Genomic DNA, 27,504 nt, shown 5'->3' with positions numbered 1-27,504 from the left:
TTCTGTGGCAGCATTACATCTTTTTACTTTAAATGATGGTGAATGAGCTGTTCAAACTCTCGAAACAAAAGATAATGAAAAATATATGCAAAATTGGTAACAATTTGTTCTTATTTTATGTCCAAGCTTCTGATTTTCAGCACATGATATAAAATTGAGATGTCTGCTGGAAGTCTATTGTTGACTTTTTCGGCATTGCAAACAAACTTTGGGTGTAACTTACAGCCGTATTTCTAGAAAGGATACTTTCTATACAATGTACTTACATCTACAGTAAATGTACCCTTATGATTTTGTTGAGCAATCACACAACAGCAGATATTAAAAATTAGATGCAGTGACAGGTGGCATACTTTTGCAGTAAATGAGTTTAGGATGAATGCATCATATCATGCATCAGAGTTATTCCAGAAATCGTATTTGTCGGCTGCAGACAACTTCAGGTGTGCATAAATTATGCAAATCGATATACATGAGGTTGACTGATGTGATTTCATGAAGTGTTTTGGAGAGAGAAAGTGGGCTTCGGCAATCTCTGTAAACTCTGATCACTACTGAATATTCAGGAGGTTGCATTCACACCTGCGAAAGGATAACCATGTGTACATGGCATTGAGAATACAGAAGAGTTATCTGGGTATTTTTCTGTGATAGCTTACCCATTTCACTTGGAGCAAAATGGCTGGGAAGTGTGTGTTCAACCCCAATAGGTGTCAAAAACAAAGAATACAAGATCGACCTGGTAATTAATTTCCCATATACTTGAAAGTGAAATAATGGTGAATTATATTTCCATAATCAAACAGTCTATAAATTTGCCTTTACCAAAAAACAGGGCTGTCAACTCTGAATATCAATCAAAATTTCCATCCTGTTGATTTTTATTTGTAAGTGTTGTGCATTCATTCATCTCATCTGATTTATTGGGTATTATCAGTCACATAACAGTGTCTTAAATTGACAATAGGCCAGGCCAGTTTTGTCTTAGATTGACAATAGACCAGGCCAGTTTTGTCTTAAATTGACAATAGGCCAAGCCATTTTTACTCTTGAACCTTGTTTACCTTATTTCCTATGTAATCTATAGGTTTTTTGTTTCTTCATATAAAGATCTGAATTCATTTGTTATTTCTTAGAAATAAAGTGGGTTTTGTCCGTAAGATTTGGGATATTTTTATTCTCTATTATAAACTTTCAAGTCTATTGCACAAATATTAGGAAGCACCTGGCCATTTATAAATATACCTAAAGTACACTGGGCATTGGGGTCCTTGAAAAAGTTGGATAAAGTCCTTGAAAAGTACTTGAATTTAGTCCCACCAAAAGTGTATGAACCCTGGTTAATAGGGATTTATATATCAGTTACAACACTCTTGACAAGGTTAATAGGAATATATGGATAAGTCAGCATACTTGACAATGTTAATATGGATATATGCATCAGTAACAACACTCTTGACAATGTTAATATGGATATATGTATTAGTAACAACACTCTTGACAAGGTTAATATGGATATATGCATCAGTAACAACACTCTTGACAAGGTTTATATGGATATATGTCTCAGTTACATCACTCTTGACAAGGTTTATATGGATATATGTATCAGTCTGCATACTTGACAAGGTTAATATGAATATATGTATCCATCACAATACTCTTGACAATGTTAATATGGATATATGTATCAGTAACAACATTCTTGACAAGGTTAATATGGATATATTTCCTTCACAACATTCTTGTCAAGGTTTATATGGACATATGTACTAGTAACAACACTCTTGACAAGGTTAATATGGATATATGTATCCAGCACAATACTCTTGACAATATTAATATGGACATATGTATTAGTAACAACACTCTTGACAAGGTTAATATGGATATATGCATCAGTAGCAACACTCTTGACAAGGTTAATACAGATATATGTATCAGTAACAACTTTCTTGACAAGGTTAATATGGATATATGCATCAGTAGCAACACTCTTGACAAGGTTAATACAGATATATGCATCAGTAACAACACTCTTGACAATGTTAATATGGATATATGTATTAGTAACAACACTCTTGACAAGGTTAATATGGATATATGCATCAGTAACAACACTCTTGACAAGGTTTATATGGATATATGTCTCAGTTACATCACTCTTGACAAGGTTTATATGGATATATGTATCAGTCTGCATACTTGACAAGGTTAATATGAATATATGTATCCATCACAATACTCTTGACAATGTTAATATGGATATATGTATCAGTAACAACATTCTTGACAAGGTTAATATGGATATATTTCCTTCACAACATTCTTGTCAAGGTTTATATGGACATATGTACTAGTAACAACACTCTTGACAAGGTTAATATGGATATATGTATCCAGCACAATACTCTTGGCAATGTTAATATGGATATATGTATCAGTAACAACACTTGACAATGTTAATACAGATATATGAGTCAGTAACAACATTCTTGACAAGGTTAATATGGATATATGCATCAGTAACAACACTTGACAATGTTAATACAGATATATGAGTCAGTTACAACACTCTTGACAAGGTTAATATGGATATATGCATCAGTAACAACACTCTTGACAAGGTTTATATGGATATATGTCTCAGTTACATCACTCTTGACAAGGTTTATATGGATATATGTATCAGTCTGCATACTTGACAAGGTTAATATGAATATATGTATCCATCACAATACTCTTGACAATGTTAATATGGATATATGTATCAGTAACAACATTCTTGACAAGGTTAATATGGATATATTTCCTTCACAACATTCTTGTCAAGGTTTATATGGACATATGTACTAGTAACAACACTCTTGACAAGGTTAATATGGATATATGTATCCAGCACAATACTCTTGGCAATGTTAATATGGATATATGTATCAGTAACAACACTTGACAATGTTAATACAGATATATGAGTCAGTAACAACATTCTTGACAAGGTTAATATGGATATATGCATCAGTAACAACACTTGACAATGTTAATACAGATATATGAGTCAGTTACAACACTCTTGACAAGGTTAATATGGATATATGTATCAGTCACAATACTCTTGACAAGGTTAATAGGAATATATATGTCAGTCAGCATACTTGACAATGTTAATATGGATATATGTATCAGTAACAACACTCTGGACAAGGTTTATATGGATATATGTATTGGTCACAACACTCTGGACAAGGTTAATAGAGATATATGTATCAGTCATAACACTGGGCAAGGTTTATATAGATATATGTATCAGTAACAACATTCTTGACAAAGTTAATATAGATATATTTCTCTTACAACTTTCTTGTCAAGGTTTATATGGACATATGTATTAGTAACAACACTCTTGACAAGGTTTATATGAACATATGTATTAGTAACAACACTCTTGACAAGGTTAATATGGATATATGTATCAGTTGCAACACTCTTGACAATGTTAATATGGATATATGTATTAGTAACAACACTCTTGACAAGGTTAATATGGATTTATGTATTAGTAACAACACTCTTGACAATGTTAATATGGATATATGTATTGGTCACAACACTCTTGACAAGGTTAATATCGATATATGTATTAGTAACAACATCTGGACAAGGTTAACATGGATATATTTCCTTTGCAACATTCTTGTCAAGGTTTATATGGACATATGTATTAGTAACAACACTCTTGACAATGTTAATATGGATATATGCATCAGTAACAACACTCTTGACAATGTTAATATGGATATATGTATCAGTAACAACACTCTTGACAATGTTAATATCAATATATGTATCAGTCACAACACTCTTGACAAGGTTAATAGGAATATATGTATCAGTTGCAACACTCTTGACAATGTTAATATCAGTCACAATACTCTTGACAACTTTAATTGGAATGTATGTATCAGTTAACATAATTGACAAGGTTAATATGGATGTATGTATCAGTAACAACACTCTTGACAGGGTTAACATAGATATATGTATCAGTCACAACACACTTGACAAGGTTAATATGGATGATTGTATCAGTAACAACACTCTTGACAATGTTAATATGGATATATGTATCAGTCACAACACTCTTGACAAGGTTAATATAGATGATTGTATCAGTAACAACACTCTTGACAATGTTAATATGGATATATGTATCAGTAACTACACTCTTGACAATGTTAATATGGATATATGTATCAGTTGCAACACTCTTGACAATGTTAATATCAGTCACAATACTCTTGACAACTTTAATTGGAATGTATGTATCAGTTAACATAATTGACAAGGTTAATATGGATGTATGTATCAGTAACAACACTCTTGACAGGGTTAACATAGATATATGTATCAGTCACAACACACTTGACAAGGTTAATATGGATGATTGTATCAGTAACAACACTCTTGACAGGGTTAACATAGATATATGTATCAGTCACAACACACTTGACAAGGTTAATATGGATGATTGTATCAGTAACAACACTCTTGACAGGGTTAACATAGATATATGTATCAGTCACAGCACACTTGACAAGGTTAGTATAGATATATGTATCAGTCACAACACTCTTGTATTTTTATATTTCTTTTAGCTGAATGGTGGTTAAAAAGATTGATAAATATAATGTCTGATTCTAGACATGTAAATGCTGGTAAACGCAATCCTGCCTTTTGTGGTGGTATGGCAAGAAGTAAAACATTTATTGCATAATGTGTGACTTGTATTATCAAATTTGAATTTTAAATTTGCTTTATGGTTCATCTAAGTCTACACTGCCCTAGATTTACAGGCACATCATAGGACTGTAGATCTAGGTCTACACTAGGCACACTGTACATAGTAAAATACTTTCTCCTTCATTTTCATCAACAACAGGAAGAGGCTGATGAATTGCTGCAGGAGCACAAACAAAGAGCACGGGAGGCAAAACAGGATGAGGATGAGGAGAATGAATTTAGTGAATGTGATCCAAATATGCCACCTCTTGGCACACGAGTAATACGAGGTCCAAACTGGTGCTGGGACATCCAGGATTCCAATGGGATTGGCACTGTTATTGGACATCAGCCAAATGGTATGTTTCAGTCATTCCATCTGTACAAGTCCATATGTCCAAGAAATGGGAGATGTCTAAATCCATTCTCTACTGGGCCACTGGCTATTGAGAACTGGTCAAGCCCCCTATTGTGATGTCTAAATCCATTATCTACTGGGCCACTGGCTATTGAGAACTAGTCAAGCCCCTTACTGTGATTAGATGGGATGCATTAACTGTTGTTGTTTGGTATCAAACCCAGTTTGTCTTTCTCACAATTAGGTGGACATACTACTAAAGTATACAGTCAATACCTGCTAGGCTAATTAGTGGCCTTGACCTTGATTACTATACTAATGATACCTTAAAGCCTTGATTTACTGATCATACATACAGCATGCATTCATCCTTGAATGAGTATTTAGGTACATAACTTGTGTATATAATGATAATGTCTAGTGAGTATTCAGGTACTTTTAAATGTCTATAATGATCATGCATCAGTGAATATTTGGGTATATAACTTGTGTATACTGATCATGCATCAGTGAGTATGTAGTTGCTTGTGTGTATTGATCATGCTTCAGTGAGTATTTAGTAGTGTATATTGATCATGCTCTAGTGAGTATTTAGTAGTGTATATTGATCATGCTTCAGTGAGTATTTAGTAGTGTATATTGATCATGCTTTAGTGAGTATTCAAGTACATAACTCGTGTATATTGATCATGCTTCAGTGAGTATTTAGTTACTTGTGTATATTGATCATGCTTCAGTATTTAGTTACTTGTGTATATTGATCATGCTTCAGTGAGTATTTAGTTACTTGTGTATATTGATCATGTTTCAGTGAGTATTCAGGTAGATATCATGTGTATACTGATCATGTTTCAGTGATTATTTAGGTACATAACTTGTGTATATTGATCATGCTTCAGTGAGTATTTAGTTACTTGTGTATATTGATCATGTTTCAGTGAGTAGTCAGGTAGATATCATGTGTATACTGATCATGTTTCAGTGAGTATTTAGGTACATAACTTGTGTATATTGATCATGCATCAGCAAGCACTGATCATGCTTTATTGAGTATTCAGGTAGATATGTTGTGTATATTGATCATGTTTCAGTGAGTATTCAGGTAGATATCATGTGTGTATTTATGATGTGGAACTTCATCCATTTGGACTTGTATTAGAACTTTCAGGACTGTTTGGGATTTAATTCATGATACTTTAAGTTCTTTTCTTAAATTTTCATGTTGTATTCTAAGGAAATAAATTACTTGTTGATTTTACAAAACTTGCTGATTTCACTATTTTCTTTACTTAGCTTAAGAACGTAAAGTCATGACAGGATGTATTTAGATTCTCATTAATTAATTAGGATGAATGACAATTTTTTAGATGTGTTATATATAAAGAGCAATACCAAACATCATCATTCTCAGGTAGTCAGTTCTCCAGCACTGTAGAAGTGTATGACACAATTTCATTAAAGCAACTAGTCCTGCAATTTCTGGCTCACTGCGCCAATGGCCTAGAGAGTATATGGTATTGCTGTGCATCCATCTGTCCATCAAGACCTATTTATGAACAATCAAAAGTTTTCCTTGATATGTATCCATCTGTCCATCAAAACTTGCTTGCATTGAAACCTTGAATGAGTTCAATTATGAGCATCAACCATATTAATGCATTAATCTTGCATGTGTTTGCTGAAGGTCATGAAGTCATTTTTCTGAGAAGACTTGGATTAGGTACACAAGAGTGTATTATCAAGAACTCCTATGAGTTTGATTATGTACAACATCCAATTGTATTAGATTAGGTACACAAGACTGTATTATCAAGAACTCATATGAGTTTGATTATGTACAACATCCAATTGTATTAGATTAGGTACACAAGACTGTATTATCAAGAACTCATATGAGTTTGATTATGTACAACATCTAATTGTATTAGATTAGGTACACAAGACTGTATTATCAAGAACTCCTATGAGTTTGATTATGTACAACATCCAATTGTATTAGATTAGGTACACAAGACTGTATTATCAAGAACTCCTATGAGTTTGATTATGTACAACATCCAATTGTATTAGATTAGGTACACAAGACTGTATTATCAAGAACTCCTATGAGTTTGATTATGTACAACATCCAATTGTATTAGATTAGGTACACAAGACTGTATTATCAAGAACTCCTATGAGTTTGATTATGTACAACATCCAGTTGTATTAGATTAGGTACACAAGACTGTATTATCAAGAACTCCTATGAGTTTGATTATGTACAACATCCAGTTGTATTAGATTAGGTACACAAGACTGTATTATCAAGAACTCCTATGAGTTTGATTATGTACAACATCCAGTTGTATTAGATTAGGTACACAAGAGTGTATTATCAAGAACTCCTATGAGTTTGATTATGTACAACATCCAATTGTATTAGATTAGGTACACAAGAGTGTATTATCAAGAACTCCTATGAGTTTGATTATGTACAACATCCAATTGTATTAGATTAGGTACACAAGAGTGTATTATCAAGAACTCCTATGAGTTTGATTATGTACAACATCCAATTGTATTAGATTAGGTACACAAGAGTGTATTATCAAGAACTCCTATGAGTTTGATTATGTACAACATCCAATTGTATTAGATTAGGTACACAAGACTGTATTATCAAGAACTCCTATGAGTTTGATTATGTACAACATCCAATTGTATTAGATTAGGTACACAAGACTGTATTATCAAGAACTCCTATGAGTTTGATTATGTACAACATCCAATTGTATTAGATTAGGTACACAAGACTGTATTATCAAGAACTCCTATGAGTTTGATTATGTACAACATCCAATTGTATTAGATTAGGTACACAAGACTGTATTATCAAGAACTCCTATGAGTTTGATTATGTACAACATCCAATTGTATTAGATTAGGTACACAAGTCTGTATTATCAAGAACTCCTATGAGTTTGATTATGTACAACATCCAGTTGTATTAGATTAGGTACACAAGACTGTATTATCAAGAACTCCTATGAGTTTGATTATGTACAACATCCAATTGTATTAGATTAGGTACACAAGACTGTATTATCAAGAACTCCTATGAGTTTGATTATGTACAACATCCAATTGTATTAGATTAGGTACACAAGACTGTATTGTCAAGAACTCCTATGAGTTTGATTATGTACAACATCCAATTGTATTAGATTAGGTACACAAGACTGTATTATCAAGAACTCCTATGAGTTTGATTATGTACAACATCCAGTTGTATTAGATTAGGTACACAAGACTGTATTATCAAGAACTCCTATGAGTTTGATTATGTACAACATCCAATTGTATTAGATTAGGTACACAAGACTGTATTATCAAGAACTCCTATGAGTTTGATTATGTACAACATCCAATTGTATTAATGGTGTGATATGCATATGATTGACTTGAGAACACTAGAGGTCATATTTATTTTCAGACTGTGATCACATTTTGTATGTAAGATTATATCATTCAGGTTTCATATGCATTCAGTTATGAGTAACATCAATGCCTATTAATGAGGTGGTCTTGCAGCTGATTGACTGAGCTTGTGAACAATCTTGAGACCATATTTCTACTCCGTTATCCTCTCAAACATGCTGTTTAAGGTTTAATTATCAAACATCTCAGATTTGTTAAATCTCATGTGAGATCTACACATATTAATGGGCATCCAGGCTAATCAGATTGTGAAAATCAAACCCACAACCTTCTGGTCATCATTCCAACACCATAACCACTGAGTCACTGCAGCTTCCTAGGCTGGTGATCTCAATAATATCCAAATTAAGATTCCAGAGGCAGGGTCTCAGGAGGATAGGGAATCCATGTTAACTCCCCTTTTAGTATCATGTAAGGCATATCATTTAAGGATGGGGATATGAACATTCCTAACTTATGAATCAGAACATAGTTCCGATGGACAGGGACAATTCCAGATTACAGTTCTGGTTTTGTTGTTGTTGTTGTTGTAAGGTTTAACACCATTTTTCAGCACAAGATAGGCAATACATGATGGCCAGTATAAATGGTGGAGGAAGAACCTGTGAAAACCCTGGAAAGAACCACTGACCCATGAGAAGCTACTGGCGAGCTTTCTCACATACCCCCATTGGCCAAACCTGAGACTTGAACCCATGCAGACAGAGGTGAGATGGCAATGATCCGTAACAGTGAGTGCTTTAGACCACTCAGCCACTTGAGGCCCCTCTTGTTTTGTAAATGGTTTGTCCTTCTTATGTAGAGAAAGTGATCAAGCCCTTTTGGACTTCTTTTTGATGGATTGACATAGACCTTGCTCAGCATTAATGTGATCACCTGAAGATGCTGATAGCAATGAATCACAATCTCCCACATTTTTGGTGAGAGTTATTGCCCCTTTTGTATTGTAGCAAAGCATGACCCATTTGTGAACTCAACTAGTTCAGCAGTTTTTGATGGATTGCCATGAAACTTGGTAAATATTATGTTCATCACCAGGGGATGAACATATGGACAAATTACTTTGTTCCTGTAATTTTAGCTCTCCTGGTCATAAACCAGAAGACCTTTGGGATTTGTCTGTTGTTTATTGTCAGTCTGTCCATTAGCACAAGTTTTTTATTGCTGCTCCTGAAGTGCTTGGAGTATTGCCATGAAACTTTTAACACACTTTCAACCCAGGATCTCACTGGTCTTGAGTAAAAACTGTGATTCATGGGTATTCATTATGGCTACCATCTTGAAATACTTGCCATGGCTGTTCCTACTGAATGGATAATGATATGAAGATATGGTTTTCACTAAAAGACTTCTTATGGTGTCTACATGGTCCTAAATGAAAATGGTATTGATCTGATGTCCATTATGGCTACCACAATGAGCATCTTGCTACTTCTTATGATGTCTAGCTAATACTAAATGAAAATGGTACTGACCTGATGTCCAATATGGTCATCTTGAAAACCTTATCACTACTGAGATCCTAAATGGATGGTTATATCAGCATGGGGGTCACAGGATTGAAACAAAATGGACTTTTGACCACATGAAAACATCAAATACAATGTATGGGAATCAAAAAGAGTGTATGATATGTAAATAAAACTATTCGACAACAAATAAACACATAGACATTAATAATGATTATCTCAAACACTGACAATTCAGTTGACATAAGACTCATAATGATGTAAAAAAGAAAAATAACATTTGTTGAATGATATGATACAACCCAACTGAATATATAATAAATAATAATAAATCAGTAAAATTCATTTATTATATGCTCATTTTTTCCCCCATTAACTTTACATTGTCAGAATCGTTCAGTATTATACTAAACTCGCGCGACAATACACATATAGCATTCACATGCATAAAGGAACTACTTTCTATTGTAAACACACAATGGATGCAGATGCCAGCATTTTTGATTTGTACACAAATCATGTACACTTGCGTAAGAGGCTCTTTACATTGTGGTTGTTTAAATTTGTTTCTGAATGAACTAAAACAAATGTTTCGTGGACTGCCACATACCAGCTGCTTTGGCACATTCCACGTTGATACAATGTTATGGATTTAGGCTAGCTACAGTATATAACAAGAGCAAGATAAGATCCTTACAAATAACATGCAAGTGACAAGTCATATATTCTCTTCTTTAGCTGGTGATAAGAATGGCAAAATAAAATATACTTACAGTTTTACATCCTGAATTTCTTCAAAATATATTTTCTTAAATCTGCAAATCCGAATTACATGAGCCATGTCATAGGTTTTCAATCTGGATTACACATTTCAAAATTGTGCTGTAATTTCGATGATAAGTGCAATTGCATCCTCCTTACTGCATTCAAAATGAAATAAGCATTAAATTCCATAGCGTCTTTTTAATAATTGCAACTGGAAGACTTCATATTTTTTCCACATTATGATTTCAAACATTCAATGACAGTAACAGAAACACATTTGCAGATGTAAACATGCTTCTCCTGCACTGCTTCAGTCCCATGTATTTCATGTATAATTTACACAGATGAATCCAGTCTAAAATCACAAACTTTCGTCGAATCGAAACTAAATACCAAAATATATTCATTCCAGATCAAATGGAAAAGTTGTTGCAATGTGCATTCATTCATAATATGACTGTAAATTTCAATTTTAACTAGACATGCCATTTTTTTCGAAAGTTATGTCGAGTGCGCGACTAAGTTCAAATTTATCTGGGCGGAGTTATGTGCGCATTAATAATGATGTTATTGTGTAATGACAAATCTGCGCTTGTGTATTTAGTTTGGAATACGGCATTCATTCATTTATGTTGTTTCTTGTAGTGTATTTTGTTTATATAATTAAACCTTAGGTAGAATAAAAAAGATGAGCATATAATAAAAAGGTTACTGCATTTGTATGGGAAAATATGAACTCGTTTTGTCGGAAGGATATACTGCACTCCCAAGGTCATGCAGTATTTCATCCCAAAACTTGTTCATATTTTCCCATACAAATGCGGTAACCTTTAAACATGATATAAAAATGATGGTTCATGTAACTATATAATATACAATGAGTATGGTTCATTCAACCATATTCTTCAAAGAAATGAGTATGGTCCATTCAACCATATTCTTCAAAGAAATGAGTATGGTCCATTCAACCATATTCTTCAAAGAAATGAGTATGGTCCATTCAACCATATTCTTCAAAGAAATGAGTATGGTCCATTCAACCATATTCTTCAAAGAAATGAGTATGGTTCATTCAACCATATTCTTCAAAGAAATGAGTATGGTCCATTCAACCATATTCTTCAAAGAAATGAGTATGGTTCATACAACCATATTCTTCAAAGAAATGAGTATGGTCCACACAACCATATTCTTCAAAGAAATGAGTATGGTCCATTCAACCATATTCTTCAAAGAAATGAGTATGGTCCATTCAACCATATTCTTCAAAGAAATGAGTATGGTCCATTCAACCATATTCTTCAAAGAAATGAGTATGGTCCATTCAACCATATTCTTCAAAGAAATGAGTATGGTCCATTCAACCATATTCTTCAAAGAAATTAGTATGGTTCATACAACCATATTCTTCAAAGAAATGAGTATGGTCCATTCAACCATATTCTTCAAAGAAATGAGTATGGTCCATACAACCATATTCTTCAAAGAAATGAGTATGGTCCATTCAACCATATTCTTCAAAGAAATGAGTATGGTCCATTCAACCATATTCTTCAAAGAAATGAGTATGGTCCATTCAACCATATTCTTCAAAGAAATGAGTATGGTCCATACGACCATATTCTTCAAAGAAATGAGTATGGTTTATTCAACCATATTCTTCAAAGAAATTACTATGGTTCATACAACCATATTCTTCAAAGAAATGAGTATGGTCCATTCAACCATATTCTTCAAAGAAATGAGTATGGTCCATTCAACTATATTCTTCAAAGAAATGAGTATGGTTTATTCAACCATATTCTTCAAAGAAATTACTATGGTTCATACAACCATATTCTTCAAAGAAATGAGTATGGTCCATTCAACCATATTCTTCAAAGAAATGAGTATGGTCCATTCAACCATATTCTTCAAAGAAATGAGTATGGTCCATACGACCATATTCTTCAAAGAAATGAGTATGGTTTATTCAACCATATTCTTCAAAGAAATGAGTATGGTTCATGCAACCGCATGATTTCAATAAATGAGTATGGTTCATACAAACATATGCTTCAAAGAAATGAGGATGTTTCATACAACCACATGATTTAAAGAATTGAGTAAGGTTCATACAGCCATATGCATTAAAGAAATGAGTATGGTTCATGCAACCACATGCATTAAAGAAATTAGTAAGGTTCACACAACCATATCCTTTAAGGAAATGAGTGTGGTTCATACAACCATATCCTTCAAAGAAATGAGTGTGGTTCGTACAACCATATGCTTTAAGGAAATGAGTGTGGTTCATACAACCATATGCATTAAAGAAATGAGTATGGTTCATACAACCACATGCATTAAAGAAATTAGTAAGGTTCACACAACCATATCCTTTAAGGAAGTGAGTGTGGTTCATACAACCATATGCTTTAAGGAAATGAGTATGGTTCATACAACCATATGTTTTTATAATAATAAATCACTGTTCACTTTTCTTTTGCACAGTTCGAAATCCATATCCTTCAACAAAGTTTCACTGTCACAAATTATGCTGCTTTACTGCCATCTAATCTGCCACATGGCCAGTTACACTTCTATATATATCAACTACACTGATTAAACTTTTACAGCCATAGCTCCACTACCACACAGCAGGTCATACTACCACATTAATGGCTATATGCTGCAAAAAACTGTCGCCAGCACTATAAGCTTTATGCTCCCATGCTGCCTGCCCTATCAGCTATGCTGCCAGTCCTTTGAGCTATAAATAGACCTGACAAGTCAACATATTACATTGAATAGACATTATTAATAATAAAATATATATATATATCTCCTAAATCATAAACAACATATAGAAATACACTAAACATTGCACACACAAAAATACGTAAAATACATAATACCATCATTTTACAGAATTTTAAACCCCAAGAATGCAACATAAAAATGGTGTATCGATATGAGGCATTTAAAATACTGATACAATTACTAATTTGGCTCATGTAATCTACTATGGCTGTAGTAAGTTGTCTACTGTAGACTACTCCCTGACAAGATCTAGGCAATCACTGTGCCAGTATATAGTGATATGCCTCCTTTAAATACTGTATGCAAGAACTGGGATTAAAGTACCTGTATACATTGTGATAATGGGAATCACTGTGAGTGAGAACTGGGATTAAAGTACCTGTGTACATTGTGATGATGGGAATCACTGTGAGTGAGAACTGGGATTAAAGTACCTGTGTACATTGTGATAATGGGAATCACTGTGAGTGAGAACTGGGATTAAAGTACCTGTATACATTGTGATGATGGGAATCACTGTGAGTGAGAACTGGGATTAAAGTACCTGTGTACATTGTGATGATGGATTATCACTGTGAGTGACCTAAATGAGATGCATGTCATACTCATTTACCAATAGAAGAAAAGAACAGAAACAAACACTATGCAACACTGTAAACATCCATGAAGTCAATTATACAGAATTGTTGTAAGGCATTACCAAGTTATTTTCTAGCCTTATTCTGTGATGATGGGGTTATAACTAAACGACTTCTTATGTTGTCTGGTTAGTCCTAAATGAAAATGGTGCCAGTCTAAGGTCCAATATGGCCATCTCAGTGACCATTTTAAAAAGTCAAGTTATCACTACTTCTTCTCAACAAAAAGTAACTTGCCTTGGCGTTTTCACCAGAAGACTTGTTGTGATGTATAGTTGGTTCTACATCAAAATGTAGCTGACATGATTCCCAATGTGGCTGCCACAATTGCCATTTTGAAAATATTGTTGTTGCTAATCCTCCTGAATAAAAAGTAATATTGCCATCAAGGTTTTGCCAGAAGACTTCTTATGATGCCTTGTTGGTTTGAAATGATAATGGTGCCAAGCTGTCATCCAGTATGTCCACCACAGCAGTTAATATAAAAATCTTGTTATAACTGAATAATGTCTAAGATGGCTTGAGCACTCAGCAGTTAAAAGGAAGAAATGGTCTTTACTTGAATTCCTGGAAATTCTTTGCAGCCAGTAGAGCATTCGTCCCATCAAGGGACTCTTGTTGTTTGAGTTACTTTTCCTTTCATCTTATAATTTAATGTGGTGTACATAACATTTCTCTTAGTGTAGTGTGTAACAATTCTCTTAGTGTAGTGTATGTAATAACTCTCTTTGTGTAGGGCATGTAATAACTCTCTTAGTGTAGTGCATGTAATAACTCTTAGTGTAGTGCATGTAATAACTCTCTTAGTGTAGTGTATGTAATAACTCTCTTTGTGTAGTGCATGTAATAACTCTCTTTGTGTAGTGCATGTAATAACTCTCTTAGTGTAGTGTATTAATAACTCTCTTTGTGTAGTGCATGTAATAACTCTCTTAGTGTAGTGTATTAATAACTCTCTTTGTTTAGTGCATGTAATAACTCTCTTTGTCTAGTGCATGTAATAACTCTCTTAGTGTAGTGTATTAATAACTCTCTTTGTTTAGTGCATGTAATAACTCTCTTTGTGTAGTGCATGTAATAACTCTCTTAGTGTAGTGTATTAATAACTCTCTTTGTGTAGGGGGCCCTGAGTGGCCGAGTGGTCTAAAGCGCTCTTCGTTACGGATCACTGCCATCTCACCTCTGTCTGCGGCGGTTCGAGTCTAGGATTCAGCCAATGTGGGTATGTGAGAAAGCTTGCCAGTAGCTTCTCGTGGGTCGGTGGTTCTTTCCGGGGTTTTCTCGGGTTCTTCCTCCACCATTAATACTGGCCGCCATGTATAGCCTATCGTGTGCTGAAAAATGGCGTTAAACCCCACAACAACAACAACAACTCTTTGTGTAGTGCATATAATAACTCTCTTAGTGTAGTGTATTAATAACTCTCTTTGTGTAGTGCATGTAATAACTCTCTTAGTGCAACTAGTCCTGTAACATTTTTATGGATGGCTATGAAGCTTTGTAAAATGTATGGCCATCACTTGAAAATGTATGTATTGAGAAACTGCTTTCTTCCCTCTATTTTTGTAGGAGTTATGGCCCTATTGGCCTTGTAGGCTAATGCAGTGTTTTTGCCTTGTAGGCTAATGCAGTGTTTTTTGCCTTGTAGGCTGATGCAGTGTTTTTGCCTTGTAGGCTAATGCAGTGTCTTTTGCCTTGTAGGCTAATGCTGTGTCTTTTGCCTTGTAGGCTAATGCAGTGTTTTTTGCCTTGTAGGCTAATGCAGTGTTTTTTGCCTTGTAGGCTAATGCTGTGTTTTTTGCCTTGTAGGCTAATGCAGTGTTTTTGCCTTGTAGGCTAATGCAGTGTCTTTTGCCTTGTAGGCTAATGCTGTGTCTTTTGCCTTGTAGGCTAATGCTGTGTCTTTTGCCTTGTAGGCTAATGCTGTGTCTTTTGCCTTGTAGGCTAATGCTGTGTCTTTTGCCTTGTAGGCTAATGCAGTGTCTTTGCCTTGTAGGCTAATGCTGTGTTTTTTGCCTTGTAGGCTAATGCAGTGTTTATGCCTTGTAGGCTAATGCAGTGTCTGGCATGATCTCATTATCACAGCTAGTCTGACAGTTTGAACTGAGGTCTTTGATACATGGCTGTTAAATGTATTGATATTATGGTCATGATATAACGATGTGCATACAGGCAATTTTTTTTTGCCCCCCCCCCGCCATGATTCTTGTAAGAGTTGTTGCACCTTTTGACTTGCAGCTGGATGCAGTGTGTGACAAAATTTGGTGAATGTAACTACTCTTGCAGTTTGTAGAACATTGCTGTAAATCATTGTTTATATTATGATAATGATGATAATTTATGCATGTTGACAAATTATTGTAATAACACTATTTTAAAGGAGTTTTGTGCTTGTTTTGACTTTTAAATCACCTCCATCATTGGGTTAGGTTGATATACAGAAGAGGAGGTCGAGTTGGGGATATTTTTTATGTGAACAAATTGCTTACTATTCCATTTTAGAGTCAGAGTTATTGTCTTTACAGTTTGTCATTTTCTTGGCGCTTATTTTTACTTATTTTGTGTGACGTAGAAATAATTATTATACAAATTTTAATTATAGACCACAAAACTTTTAAATATCCCTTTGAAATGTAAACATGTATGGACTGAAAATGAGCTGTAAACGAATGCTAAATGAACACAGAATTAATGAGCACTGTGTGTTAAACATTGCAGAGTTCAAGAATTAAAAACTAAATTATAAATAAAAAATGATATATGATAATTTATATATCTGCATTAAACAGTAAATCATAAAATTGATAAATGGTGAACCATAAACAATAAATTATAAATCATAAATGATACAAAATAAACCCTAAATGATGAATCAAAAACAAACATTGAACAAAACTAGTGAGAATACATATAAAATATAATTTCTTTAAGATATATTCTCAATTTACGATTTATTGTAAACAGAACTGAAACCTGTTTTTAGTATGAAAGAAATGATTTTCTTAGGACACTACGGTCAGTTTACCTCAAAGTTATGAGCGTATGAAGATGTCGCTGCTTTTCATGTTTAATTGTAATCATCCATTTATATAATGCGATAATGTCTAAACTTCCATGAGTTCCTTATTATCCATATAAATATGTATATAGATTGACAAGCTGTGTGAGCTTTCAAAAATCAAATTAATGAGCAGAAAATAAAACTGGCCTTCACAATAATCATGTTCTTTTTATTTTTTATAAGGATGTTTTCTTTAATCACTTTCTTGTCAGTTGCAAAAAAAACAATTTGTTGTAATAACTCTTTTCAGTATTGATATATTTGTTAAGTATTGATATATTTATTAAGTATGTATTTATATGAATATATGCTGGTTGTGTGCCTTGTACTATTAAGCATATATGTGCCTCTTCATATAGGTTACCTCAGTCTGTAGGATTGCTTATATCATTGAAAAAGATCATTTGGATCAGTGTAAATGAAACAGCTATGTATGTCTAGCTGGAGTATGATCTGGAAAAATATTGCTTGGGAACAAACTAGGATATATTGTGATACTAAGCACAATTTGCACTAAATTATGAAGTCTTTATTTACCTTTATTTAATTTCATGATGGGAAAAGAAAAAAATATGCACATGCAAAATAATAAAAACAATCATAGTAGTACATAGCAGTTTATTGACATGGTTATTGAAAGAGCTGGTCACTGATGTGTGACCTGTGTAAGTCTTGTCAGTTTTGTATTGACATCTCATGGGCCTCCAAGTGTTGGGACACTTAAAATGTATTTTGTTTTACATTCATATGTCTTTGGACATGGAAACAAATAGTTATTTTTTCTTGTCTTAGGATTTACGGGCATTGCGGTAGTCAACACAAAAACTTAAAATGTTTCAAGTTTAGACCTTGGCCCATGGATAAGCTGCCCCCTCCCTTTTTTTCCCCAAGCTTTTATTGTGGTCCTAAATGAATTGGCATATATGTGAGTATATACGGTAAGTGCAAATTGCATATTTTAATTTCTCGGTCATATCTTTTTCTATTGGCATTGAATTCTTATCAAAGGTAATTGTCTAATTACAAATATTTTATAATTATGATGAACATTTTCAAAATTGTATTTAAGTGACATCATGGTACATGTCAGGTAATTGAGATTTTAATCTTTACCTTTTTGTCTGATAACAGTTTGAATCTACATTTTTTAGTCATCAGATGGAAATTGGCTCAGGTGGTAGTGATTTTTTTCCCATGTTACATTGAAAACAGATTTCCTGCATGATTTTTTTTGACAGATTATTTAAACCAGATTCCTTTGCACACTGCAAGAAAGTGGTTTAGGAATAAAATTGTCCACATTAAAATGGTTTTGGTGTGTATTTAATTTGGTTGATGTAATTACAGGTAATAATGGTTGGATATCTGTCAAGTGGGATCAGAAAAATCCAAGCGGTTGTGATGAGTATAATTACAGGTATGGGGTAGATGGGGCTTATGACATTCTGCCTGTGAATGAGCCAAGGCTACTGCAGTTGGAGGAGAAGATTGCCGTGGGGTGTCTTGTCAAAAGAGGTAAGGGTCATGCTATCCCTAAATGGCAGTGTTATACTGCACTCTTCTGTTTAGGCATTGTAGTCAGCCTTGTTTTGAGTTGTCATCAGTGTAATTTACGTATTCACATTTTATGTAGATATTTGAAAATTTACAAATTCAGGGCTTAATGTGCTTACTCAGATGATAACATTGTGATACTATTTGCAGTATTGTTTGTAAACTCGTAAAACAAGGCAGTTGCAATCAAGAGCACTTCTTACAAGATTCTTGCATGAAACAGCTTGAAGTAATGACATTGCATGAGACTGGAGATGTTGAACAGTTTACAATATGATATCAACCTGACATTTGTTACAACAGTCTGTAAGATGAGTGGTTGGTTAACCAGTCTGACATTTGTTACAACAGTCTGTGGGATGAGTGGTAGGTTTACCAGTCTGATATTTGTTACAACAGTCTGTGGGATGAGTGGTAGGTTAACCAGTCTGACATTTGTTACAAGTAGTCTGTGGGATGAGTGGTAGGTTTACCAGTCTGATATTTGTTACAACAGTCTGTGGGATGAGTGGTAGGTTTACCAGTCTGACATTTGTTACAACAGTCTGTGGGATGAGTGGTAGGTTTACCAGTCTGACATTTGTTACAACAGTCTGTGGGATGAGTGGTAGGTTTACCAGTCTGACATTTGTTACAACAGTCTGTGGGATGAGTGGTAGGTTTACCAGTCTGACATTTGTTACAACAGTCTGTGGGATGAGTGGTAGGTTTACCAGTCTGACATTTGTTACAACAGTCTGTGGGATGAGTGGTAGGTTTACCAGTCTGATATTTGTTACAACAGTCTGTGGGATGAGTGGTAGGTTAACCAGTCTGACATTTGTTACAAGTAGTCTGTGGGATGAGTGGTAGGTTTACCAGTCTGATATTTGTTACAACAGTCTGTGGGATGAGTGGTAGGTTTACCAGTCTGATATTTGTTACAACAGTCTGTGGGATGAGTGGTAGGTTTACCAGTCTGATATTTGTTACAACAGACTGTGGGATGAGTGGTAGGTTTACCAGTCTGATATTTGTTACAACAGTCTGTGGGATGAGTGGTAGGTTTACCAGTCTGATATTTGTTACAACAGTCTGTGGGATGAGTGGTAGGTTTACCAGTCTGATATTTGTTACAACAGTCTGTGGGATGAGTGGTAGGTTTACCAGTCTGACATTTGTTACAACAGTCTGTGGGATGAGTGGTAGGTTTACCAGTCTGACATTTGTTACAACAGTCTGTGGGATGAGTGGTAGGTTTACCAGTCTGACATTTGTTACAACAGTCTGTGGGATGAGTGGTAGGTTTACCAGTCTGACATTTGTTACAACAGTCTGTGGGATGAGTGGTAGGTTTACCAGTCTGATATTTGTTACAACAGTCTGTGGGATGAGTGGTTGGTTAACCAGTCTGATATTTGTTACAACAGTCTGTGGGATGAGTGGTAGGTTTACCAGTCTGATATTTGTTACAACAGTCTGTGGGATGAGTGGTAGGTTTATCAGTCTGACATTTGTTACAACAGTCTGTGGGATGAGTGGTAGGTTTACCAGTCTGACATTTGTTACAACAGTCTGTGGGATGAGTGGTTGGTTAACCAGTCTGATATTTGTTACAACAGTCTGTGGGATGAGTGGTAGGTTTACCAGTCTGATATTTGTTACAACAGTCTGTGGGATGAGTGGTAGGTTTATCAGTCTGACATTTGTTACAACAGTCTGTGCGATGAGTGGTAGGTTTACCAGTCTGACATTTGTTACAACAGTCTGTGGGATGAGTGGTAGGTTTACCAGTCTGATATTTGTTACAACAGTCTGTGGGATGAGTGGTAGGTTAACCAGTCTGACATTTGTTACAAGTAGTCTGTGGGATGAGTGGTAGGTTTACCAGTCTGATATTTGTTACAACAGTCTGTGGGATGAGTGGTAGGTTAGTCTATCCATTATAGCACAAGTGCATATCTTATCATTTTGGTCAGTGCATATCTGTAAATAAACAGAATATCTCAAGGCTGTTTCATCATATTCAGTAAAGGTTGGCAAGGTTATTGAGAGTGATACCAGGAGGAATGTTTTCTTTTTCATCAACACTTTTGGAGTATTGCCAGACCTGCCAACTCTTACGATTTTGCCATAAGACTTATGAAAATTACCCTTAAAATACAGACTTATGGCATACTAGCAAAATCTATGGAAAAATGATTGTTGTCAAAAAATCCAAATAATTGGTTCTTCCATGTTTTGTTTGGATCTGGGTTTCATCTTAGAATTAGTGAAATTAGTCAGGGACCCAGTCTAACTTTGCAGTATCACCCCAGATGCTTTAAACTGTAATTATTTGATAATGCAAAGCATCTGCATGATCAAACAGTTGTTTATAGAATTTTTATAAATGGCATCCAGGAAGCATTGAATGTTTAAGACAAAAGGGAAAATAAGCTTCTAGAAAAGTGTTAATAGTCAACACAGAAGAATAGAAAAGAGTTTTCAGATTGTTGTGAATAAAAGCTGGAAAGGACACAACTACATTTATTGGACATCACGTGCCAATTTGAGTATGTCTTGTGGTGGGAGATGTGATTGCTGTCATCATGTGAAATGGAAAGAATTTCCAAGCATTAAAGTTGAGAGATAGCAACAAGCCATTAACTACATAGAGCTTGGAACTAGAGTTTTGCAACTGTACTAGTATTAAATAAAGTCTTTGCATACTTTACAAACTTTTCATTATGTTTTCCAGCTTTACAATAGCAGTTATTGATATTTTGTTACACCTTACTGAAAACTGTTCAATGTTACGGAGAAAAATCAACTGCCTTACTGAGATGGACTCATCAGGGTTGGCAGGTCTGGTATTGCAATTATGAACATTATTAATGGTCACTTGGCTGCCTAGTCCTACAACGTAAGACACATACCCAATATTTTTGTTCTGGGGGGTGATGGGTCTTAGTCCCTAAATAATGGCGCTGTGTAGTGTGTCTTGATGTTGACTAACAGTATAACAAAAGTCAAATTTTCAGAAATATCACAGCTGGCAACCAATAATGACACTTTCCTACAAAGTAAAGTTACTCAAATTCTCACAAATGGACCTGTTTTCAAGTTTTATTGTCCTACATTTCAGTTGGCTGGAAAACGATGAAAGCCAGGAATGCTGAAATTGGGTTAAAATGAAATATTATTCTTTAACAAAACGAATAAAACTATATTGTGCCTATTGAAACTGTAAAGCAACATTTTGTTTCATTCAAGAAACATATCTGCCACATGAACCTACTTAAACATACTTCAGCATACCTTGACTACCATCGCATTGCAACAAATTTAAATGTATGTCATCGGAACATGAAAATGTGTCCATTTGCTTGTGTCATATTTTCATTCCACCAGGATAAAGACAGCACAGTAAGTATATTAATTACACACAAATTAGTGTGAGATATTCCTGAAACTGTGACTACTTGTTCCGATGTCAACGACATAGGAACACACTATACAAGCCCGTTATTTGAATAGCAAGACATAGCACTTAAACAAAAACAGCATGTGCTATGTCTTACATTGTAGAACTACTGGCTGCTTTGACTTTCATTACAGTGCAACTTTCTTCTGACCCAGCAATACAGTGTTACTAGCATTTATCACCTGGATGCAACTCACTGATGGGTTTGGAATCTTATTAGATTTGGTCATCGCTTTGCAACATCCCTGGTGCCTTGGTTGTATGACCAATATGCCCTTCTGCATGGCACAGCATTATATTATTAGCTTTGGTCATCCAGCAGCCATTGGCTTTCATTGCCAAACTCCCTGCTTGCTCAGTGATGTATGCCCAGTGTTCTCACCAGCATCCATTGACAGGCAACATATGGTGGCCACCTTTTTAACCTGCAATGTATAACATTATCATTTTTTTTGCTGAGAAGGACTTAAATGTTTGAAAAAGTTAGGTTTTATAAAATTTATATTATAGGAAATTTACCTAATTTTGTTAAATATTATCATACACTATCATTACTGTTCGATAGAAATTGGCACAAGTTAGATCAAAAGGCAGCCTTCTCATTAGTATGTAGTAAACTACCACTGTAGTGTATACACTACAGCAGCCTCCCCACTGGTATTCTGTAAATTACCACTGTAGTGTATACACTATACAGCAGCCTCCCCTCTGGTATTCTGTAAATTACCACTGTATTGTATGCACTACAGCAGCCTCCCCACTGGTATTCATTAAATTACCACTGTAGTGTATACACTACAGCAGCCTCCCCACTGGTATTCAGTGAATTACCACTGTAGTGTATACACTACAGCAGCCTCCCCACTGGTATTCAGTAGATTACCACTGTGGTATATACACTATACAGCAGCCTCCCCACTGGTATTCTGTAAATTACCACTATAGTGTATGCATTACAGCAGCCTCCCCACTGGTATTCAGTGAATTACCACTGTTGTGTATACACTACAGTAGCCTCCCCACTGGTATTCAGTGAATTACCACTGTAGTGTATACACTACAGCAGCCTCCCCACTGGTATTCAGTGAATTACCACTGTAGTGTATAAACTACAGCAGCCTCTCCACTGGTATTCAGTGAATTACCACTGTAGTATATACACTATACAGCAGCCTCCACACTGGTAGTCACTAAGTTGCTACTGTTGTGTATACACTACAGCAGCCTCCCCACTGGTATTCAGTGAATTACTACTGTATTTTATACACTACCGCAGCCTCCCCACTGGTATTCAGTAAATTACCACTGTAGTGTATACATTACAGCAGCCTCTCCACTGATATTCAGTAAATTACCACTGTAGTGTATACACTATACAGCAGCCTCCACACTGGTAGTAAATTGCTACTGTTGTGTATACACTACAGCAGCCTCCCCACTGGTATTCAGCAAATTACCACTGTAGTGTATACACTACAGCAGCCTCCCCACTGGTATTCAGTGAATTGCCACTGTAGTTTATACACTACAGCAGCCTCCCCACTGGTATTCAGTAAATTACCACTGTGGTATATACACTATACAGCAGCCTCCCCACTGGTATTCTGTAAATTACCACTATAGTGTATGCACTACAGCAGCCTCCCCACTGGTATTCAGTGAATTACCACTGTAGTGTATACATGACAGCAGCCTCCCGATTGGTATTTAATAGATTACAACTGTTGTGTATACAGTACAGCAGCCTCCTCATTTGTATTGAATAAATTACCACTGTAATGTATATAGTACAGCAGCCTCAAAACTGGTATTCAGTAAATTACCACTGTAGTGTATACACTACAGCAGCCTCCCCAATGATATTGAATAATCACTGCAGTGTTCATGCTACAGCAGATATTGGCATTTCACCTATAGATGCCCATCAAGATTTCAGTTAGAACACTTGCCATCTGTGAACTGTGTGCCAATTTTTGTCATGATAGTGTGTCAATTTAGCATTGTCATATGATAGTGTGTCAATTTAGCATTGTCATATGATAGTGTGTCAATTTAGCACTGTCATATGATAGTGTGTCAATTTAGCATTGTGATATGATAGTGTGTCAATTTAGCATTGTCAGTCAGTAACATCAGAGGTTTACATACACTAACCATCAAGCATTGATATCCTGGTCTTTGACATTAGCAATGTGTTGATGATGTGAAAAAATCTGATGAAAGTTTGCAATATGATACGGTCTTTTACATGTTGTGTACCACCAAGAAACCCAATGATTATGCTCATCAATCATTTTTTTGGTTTGCTTGATAAAGTGTCATGGGGCCAAGTTTGTTTACATTGTGAGATTCTTAATTCTTCATGGGGTTTACAAAGATGAAATTCAGCAGTTTGAATAAACAAAGCTAATTATTTGGATTATTTACCATCAGATAAAACACAGTTTGAAATTTGGATATCTCCATACTACAGATTTGAACAACATAACTATGAAGTGTCTTGTAATTTTATTGTCCACAAACCTCCAGAGCCAAGATATCTGGGAATCCTTTGAGATGGCCTTGACCTTAGTACTAATGCTGAAAACCCAAATCAAGATTTGTGTTAAACACTGAAGCATCCACAGCTCAATAAATATCAGTCTATTGTATGAGTATTTGAGTGTATGAGATGATTACCAGTCAGTGGTTTTCAGTGACATAAGGATAAATCTGTTAAGGTGGGTACCAGTCAGTGAATGTCAGTGACATAAGGGTAAATCTGTTAAGATGGGTATCAGTCAGTGAAGGTCAGTGACATAAGGATAAATCTGTTAAGATGGTTACCAGTCAGTGAATGTCATTGACATAAAGATAAATCTGTTACGATGGGTACCAGTCAGTGAATGTCAGTGACATAAGGATAAATCTGTTAAGGTGGGTACCAGTCAGTGAATGTCAGTGACATAAGGGTAAATCTGTTAAGATGGGTATCAGTCAGTGAATGTCATTGACATAAGGATAAATATGTTAAGATGGGTACCAGTCAGTGAATGTCAGTGACATAAGGATAAATCTGTTAAGATGGGTACCAGCCAGTGAATGTCATTGACATAAGGATAAATCTGTTAAGATGGGTACCAGTCCATGAATGTCATTGACAGCTCAATAAATATCAGTCTATTGTATGAGTATTTGAGTGTATGAGATGATTACCAGTCAGTGGTTTTCAGTGACATAAGGATAAATATGTTAAGATGGGTACCAGTCAGTGAATGTCAGTGACATAAGGATAAATCTGTTAAGATGGGTACCAGCCAGTGAATGTCATTGACATAAGGATAAATCTGTTAAGATGGGTACCAGTCCATGAATGTCATTGACAGCTCAATAAATATCAGTCTATTGTATGAGTATTTGAGTGTATGAGATGATTACCAGTCAGTGGTTTTCAGTGACATAAGGATAAATCTGTTAAGGTGGGTACCAGTCAGTGAATGTCAGTGACATAAGGGTAAATCTGTTAAGATGGGTATCAGTCAGAGAAGGTCATTGACATAAGGATAAATCTGTTAAGATGATTACCAGTCAGTGAATGTCGTTGACATAAGTACCAGTCTGCAATGAATGATCTTATTTGGAATAGACATCTTTAAAGAGTCTGGCTCCACAAAATGCATGCTAACATCATCATACTTGTTTCAAATTTTTATATTCTTATGATCTTCAATTAAATCATTTTATCTCATTCTCAAAACTTTAAAATTCTAACATTTTAACAGTAAACATCCTTACAAAAAAAAGAGTGTTGGTTAGTGATATCAGTGCCAGCCATAATTTTGATAACAGAATGTTCAGTTTATAAGTGTCTCAACTATAAATCAATATACTTCAAAAATAGATTTAGTGTCTATGTGTGTGTATGTGATTTGGATTTTTAAAGTAGCTTCAACAATTTTTCAGTCATAACGCTACAATGTCTGCAGTGTGACAGTGTATAGCGATGTCTAGCACTGGGACATCATGCCGCAGACATGTAGCATGATGTCCCACGCAGCCACATTATCCTGACACCAGGCTGACCAGTCCTAACACTAACCTCTTAATGCTGAGCACCAAGCGAGGCAGCTGTTAGTACCATTTTTGCAAGTCTATGGTATGACTTGACTGGGGATTGTACCCACGACCTCCTACATCCGAGGTGAACACTCTAACCACTAGGCCACTGGATCTGTCCAAAAATAGATTTAATTGATCTTCTTAAATAGAAGGAAAGATAGAAGTATGTATGTATATATGTATGTATGTATGTATGTATGTACATATGTATGCATGTATGTACGTACGTACGTATGTATGTATGTACGTACGTACATATGTATGTATGTATGTATGCACGTAACTATGTATGTACATATATATCTATGTTTGGATCACTCGAAGTATGTGTGTATGTATGTTGCAAGAGAAGCTAGAGTTACCTTTCTTGTATTGTCATCCTAGGAAATGGGTTTTAGAGAAATAGGTTTATGTCCTAAGTTTATACATTTTAAAGGCAAATTTTAAGAGCAATTAAAATGATTGTTGTAGGGAAGGACTGGAAATTTGAGAACCAAGATGGAGGGCCTGGAAACACTGGTGTGGTTCTTAAGGTCTACAAGAAAGGTCTAGTAAAGGTAAAAATAATTACATTGGTCCACTGTACTTAAGGTCTAGTAAAAGGTCTAGTAAAGGTAAAAATAATTATATTTGTCCACTGTACTTAAGGTCTAGTAAAAAGTGTTGTAAAGGTAAAAATAATTATATTTGTCCACTGTACTTAAGGTCTAGTAAAAGGTGTAGTAAAGGTAAAAATAATTATATTTGTCCACTGTACTTAAGGTCTAGTAAAAAGTGTTGTAAAGGTAAAGATCATTCAAGTTGTCCACTGTACTTAAGGTCTAGTAAAAGGTGTAGTAAAGGTAAAAATAATTATATTTGTCCACTGTACTTAAGGTCTAGTAAAAGGTGTGGTAAAGGTAAAGATCATTCAAGTTGTCCACTGTACTTAAGGTCTAGTAAAAGGTGTAGTAAAGGTAAAAATAATTACATTTGTCCACTGTACTTAAGGTCTTGTAAAAAGTGTGGTAAAGGTAAAGATCATTCAAGTTGTCCACTGTACTTAAGGTCTAGTA

At 35.0% G+C, this 27,504-nt stretch overlaps 1 protein-coding gene across 2 annotated transcripts in view; it reads left to right on the top strand.

Annotated features, from left to right (window-relative positions):
- The window catches only part of LOC149800832 (uncharacterized), a 155,576-nt gene that overhangs the window by 97,448 nt on the left and 30,624 nt on the right, over positions 1 to 27,504 (top strand). For both annotated transcript variants that reach the window (XM_089954837.1, XM_089954835.1), the window contains exons 16-18: positions 4,940 to 5,138; positions 18,700 to 18,867; positions 26,921 to 27,006. In XM_089954837.1, coding sequence (XP_089810963.1) covers positions 4,940 to 5,138; positions 18,700 to 18,867; positions 26,921 to 27,006 — 453 coding nt within the window. The remainder of the gene's footprint in view (positions 1 to 4,939; positions 5,139 to 18,699; positions 18,868 to 26,920; positions 27,007 to 27,504) is intronic.

Source organism: Sinohyriopsis cumingii, chromosome 4 (assembly GCF_028554795.1).
Source record: "Sinohyriopsis cumingii isolate HCF-2022 chromosome 4, ASM2855479v2, whole genome shotgun sequence".
Lineage (NCBI taxonomy): Eukaryota > Metazoa > Mollusca > Bivalvia > Unionida > Unionidae > Sinohyriopsis > Sinohyriopsis cumingii.
Note: the sequence above shows the minus strand (reverse complement) of the source record. Positions and strands in the feature narration are given on the sequence as shown.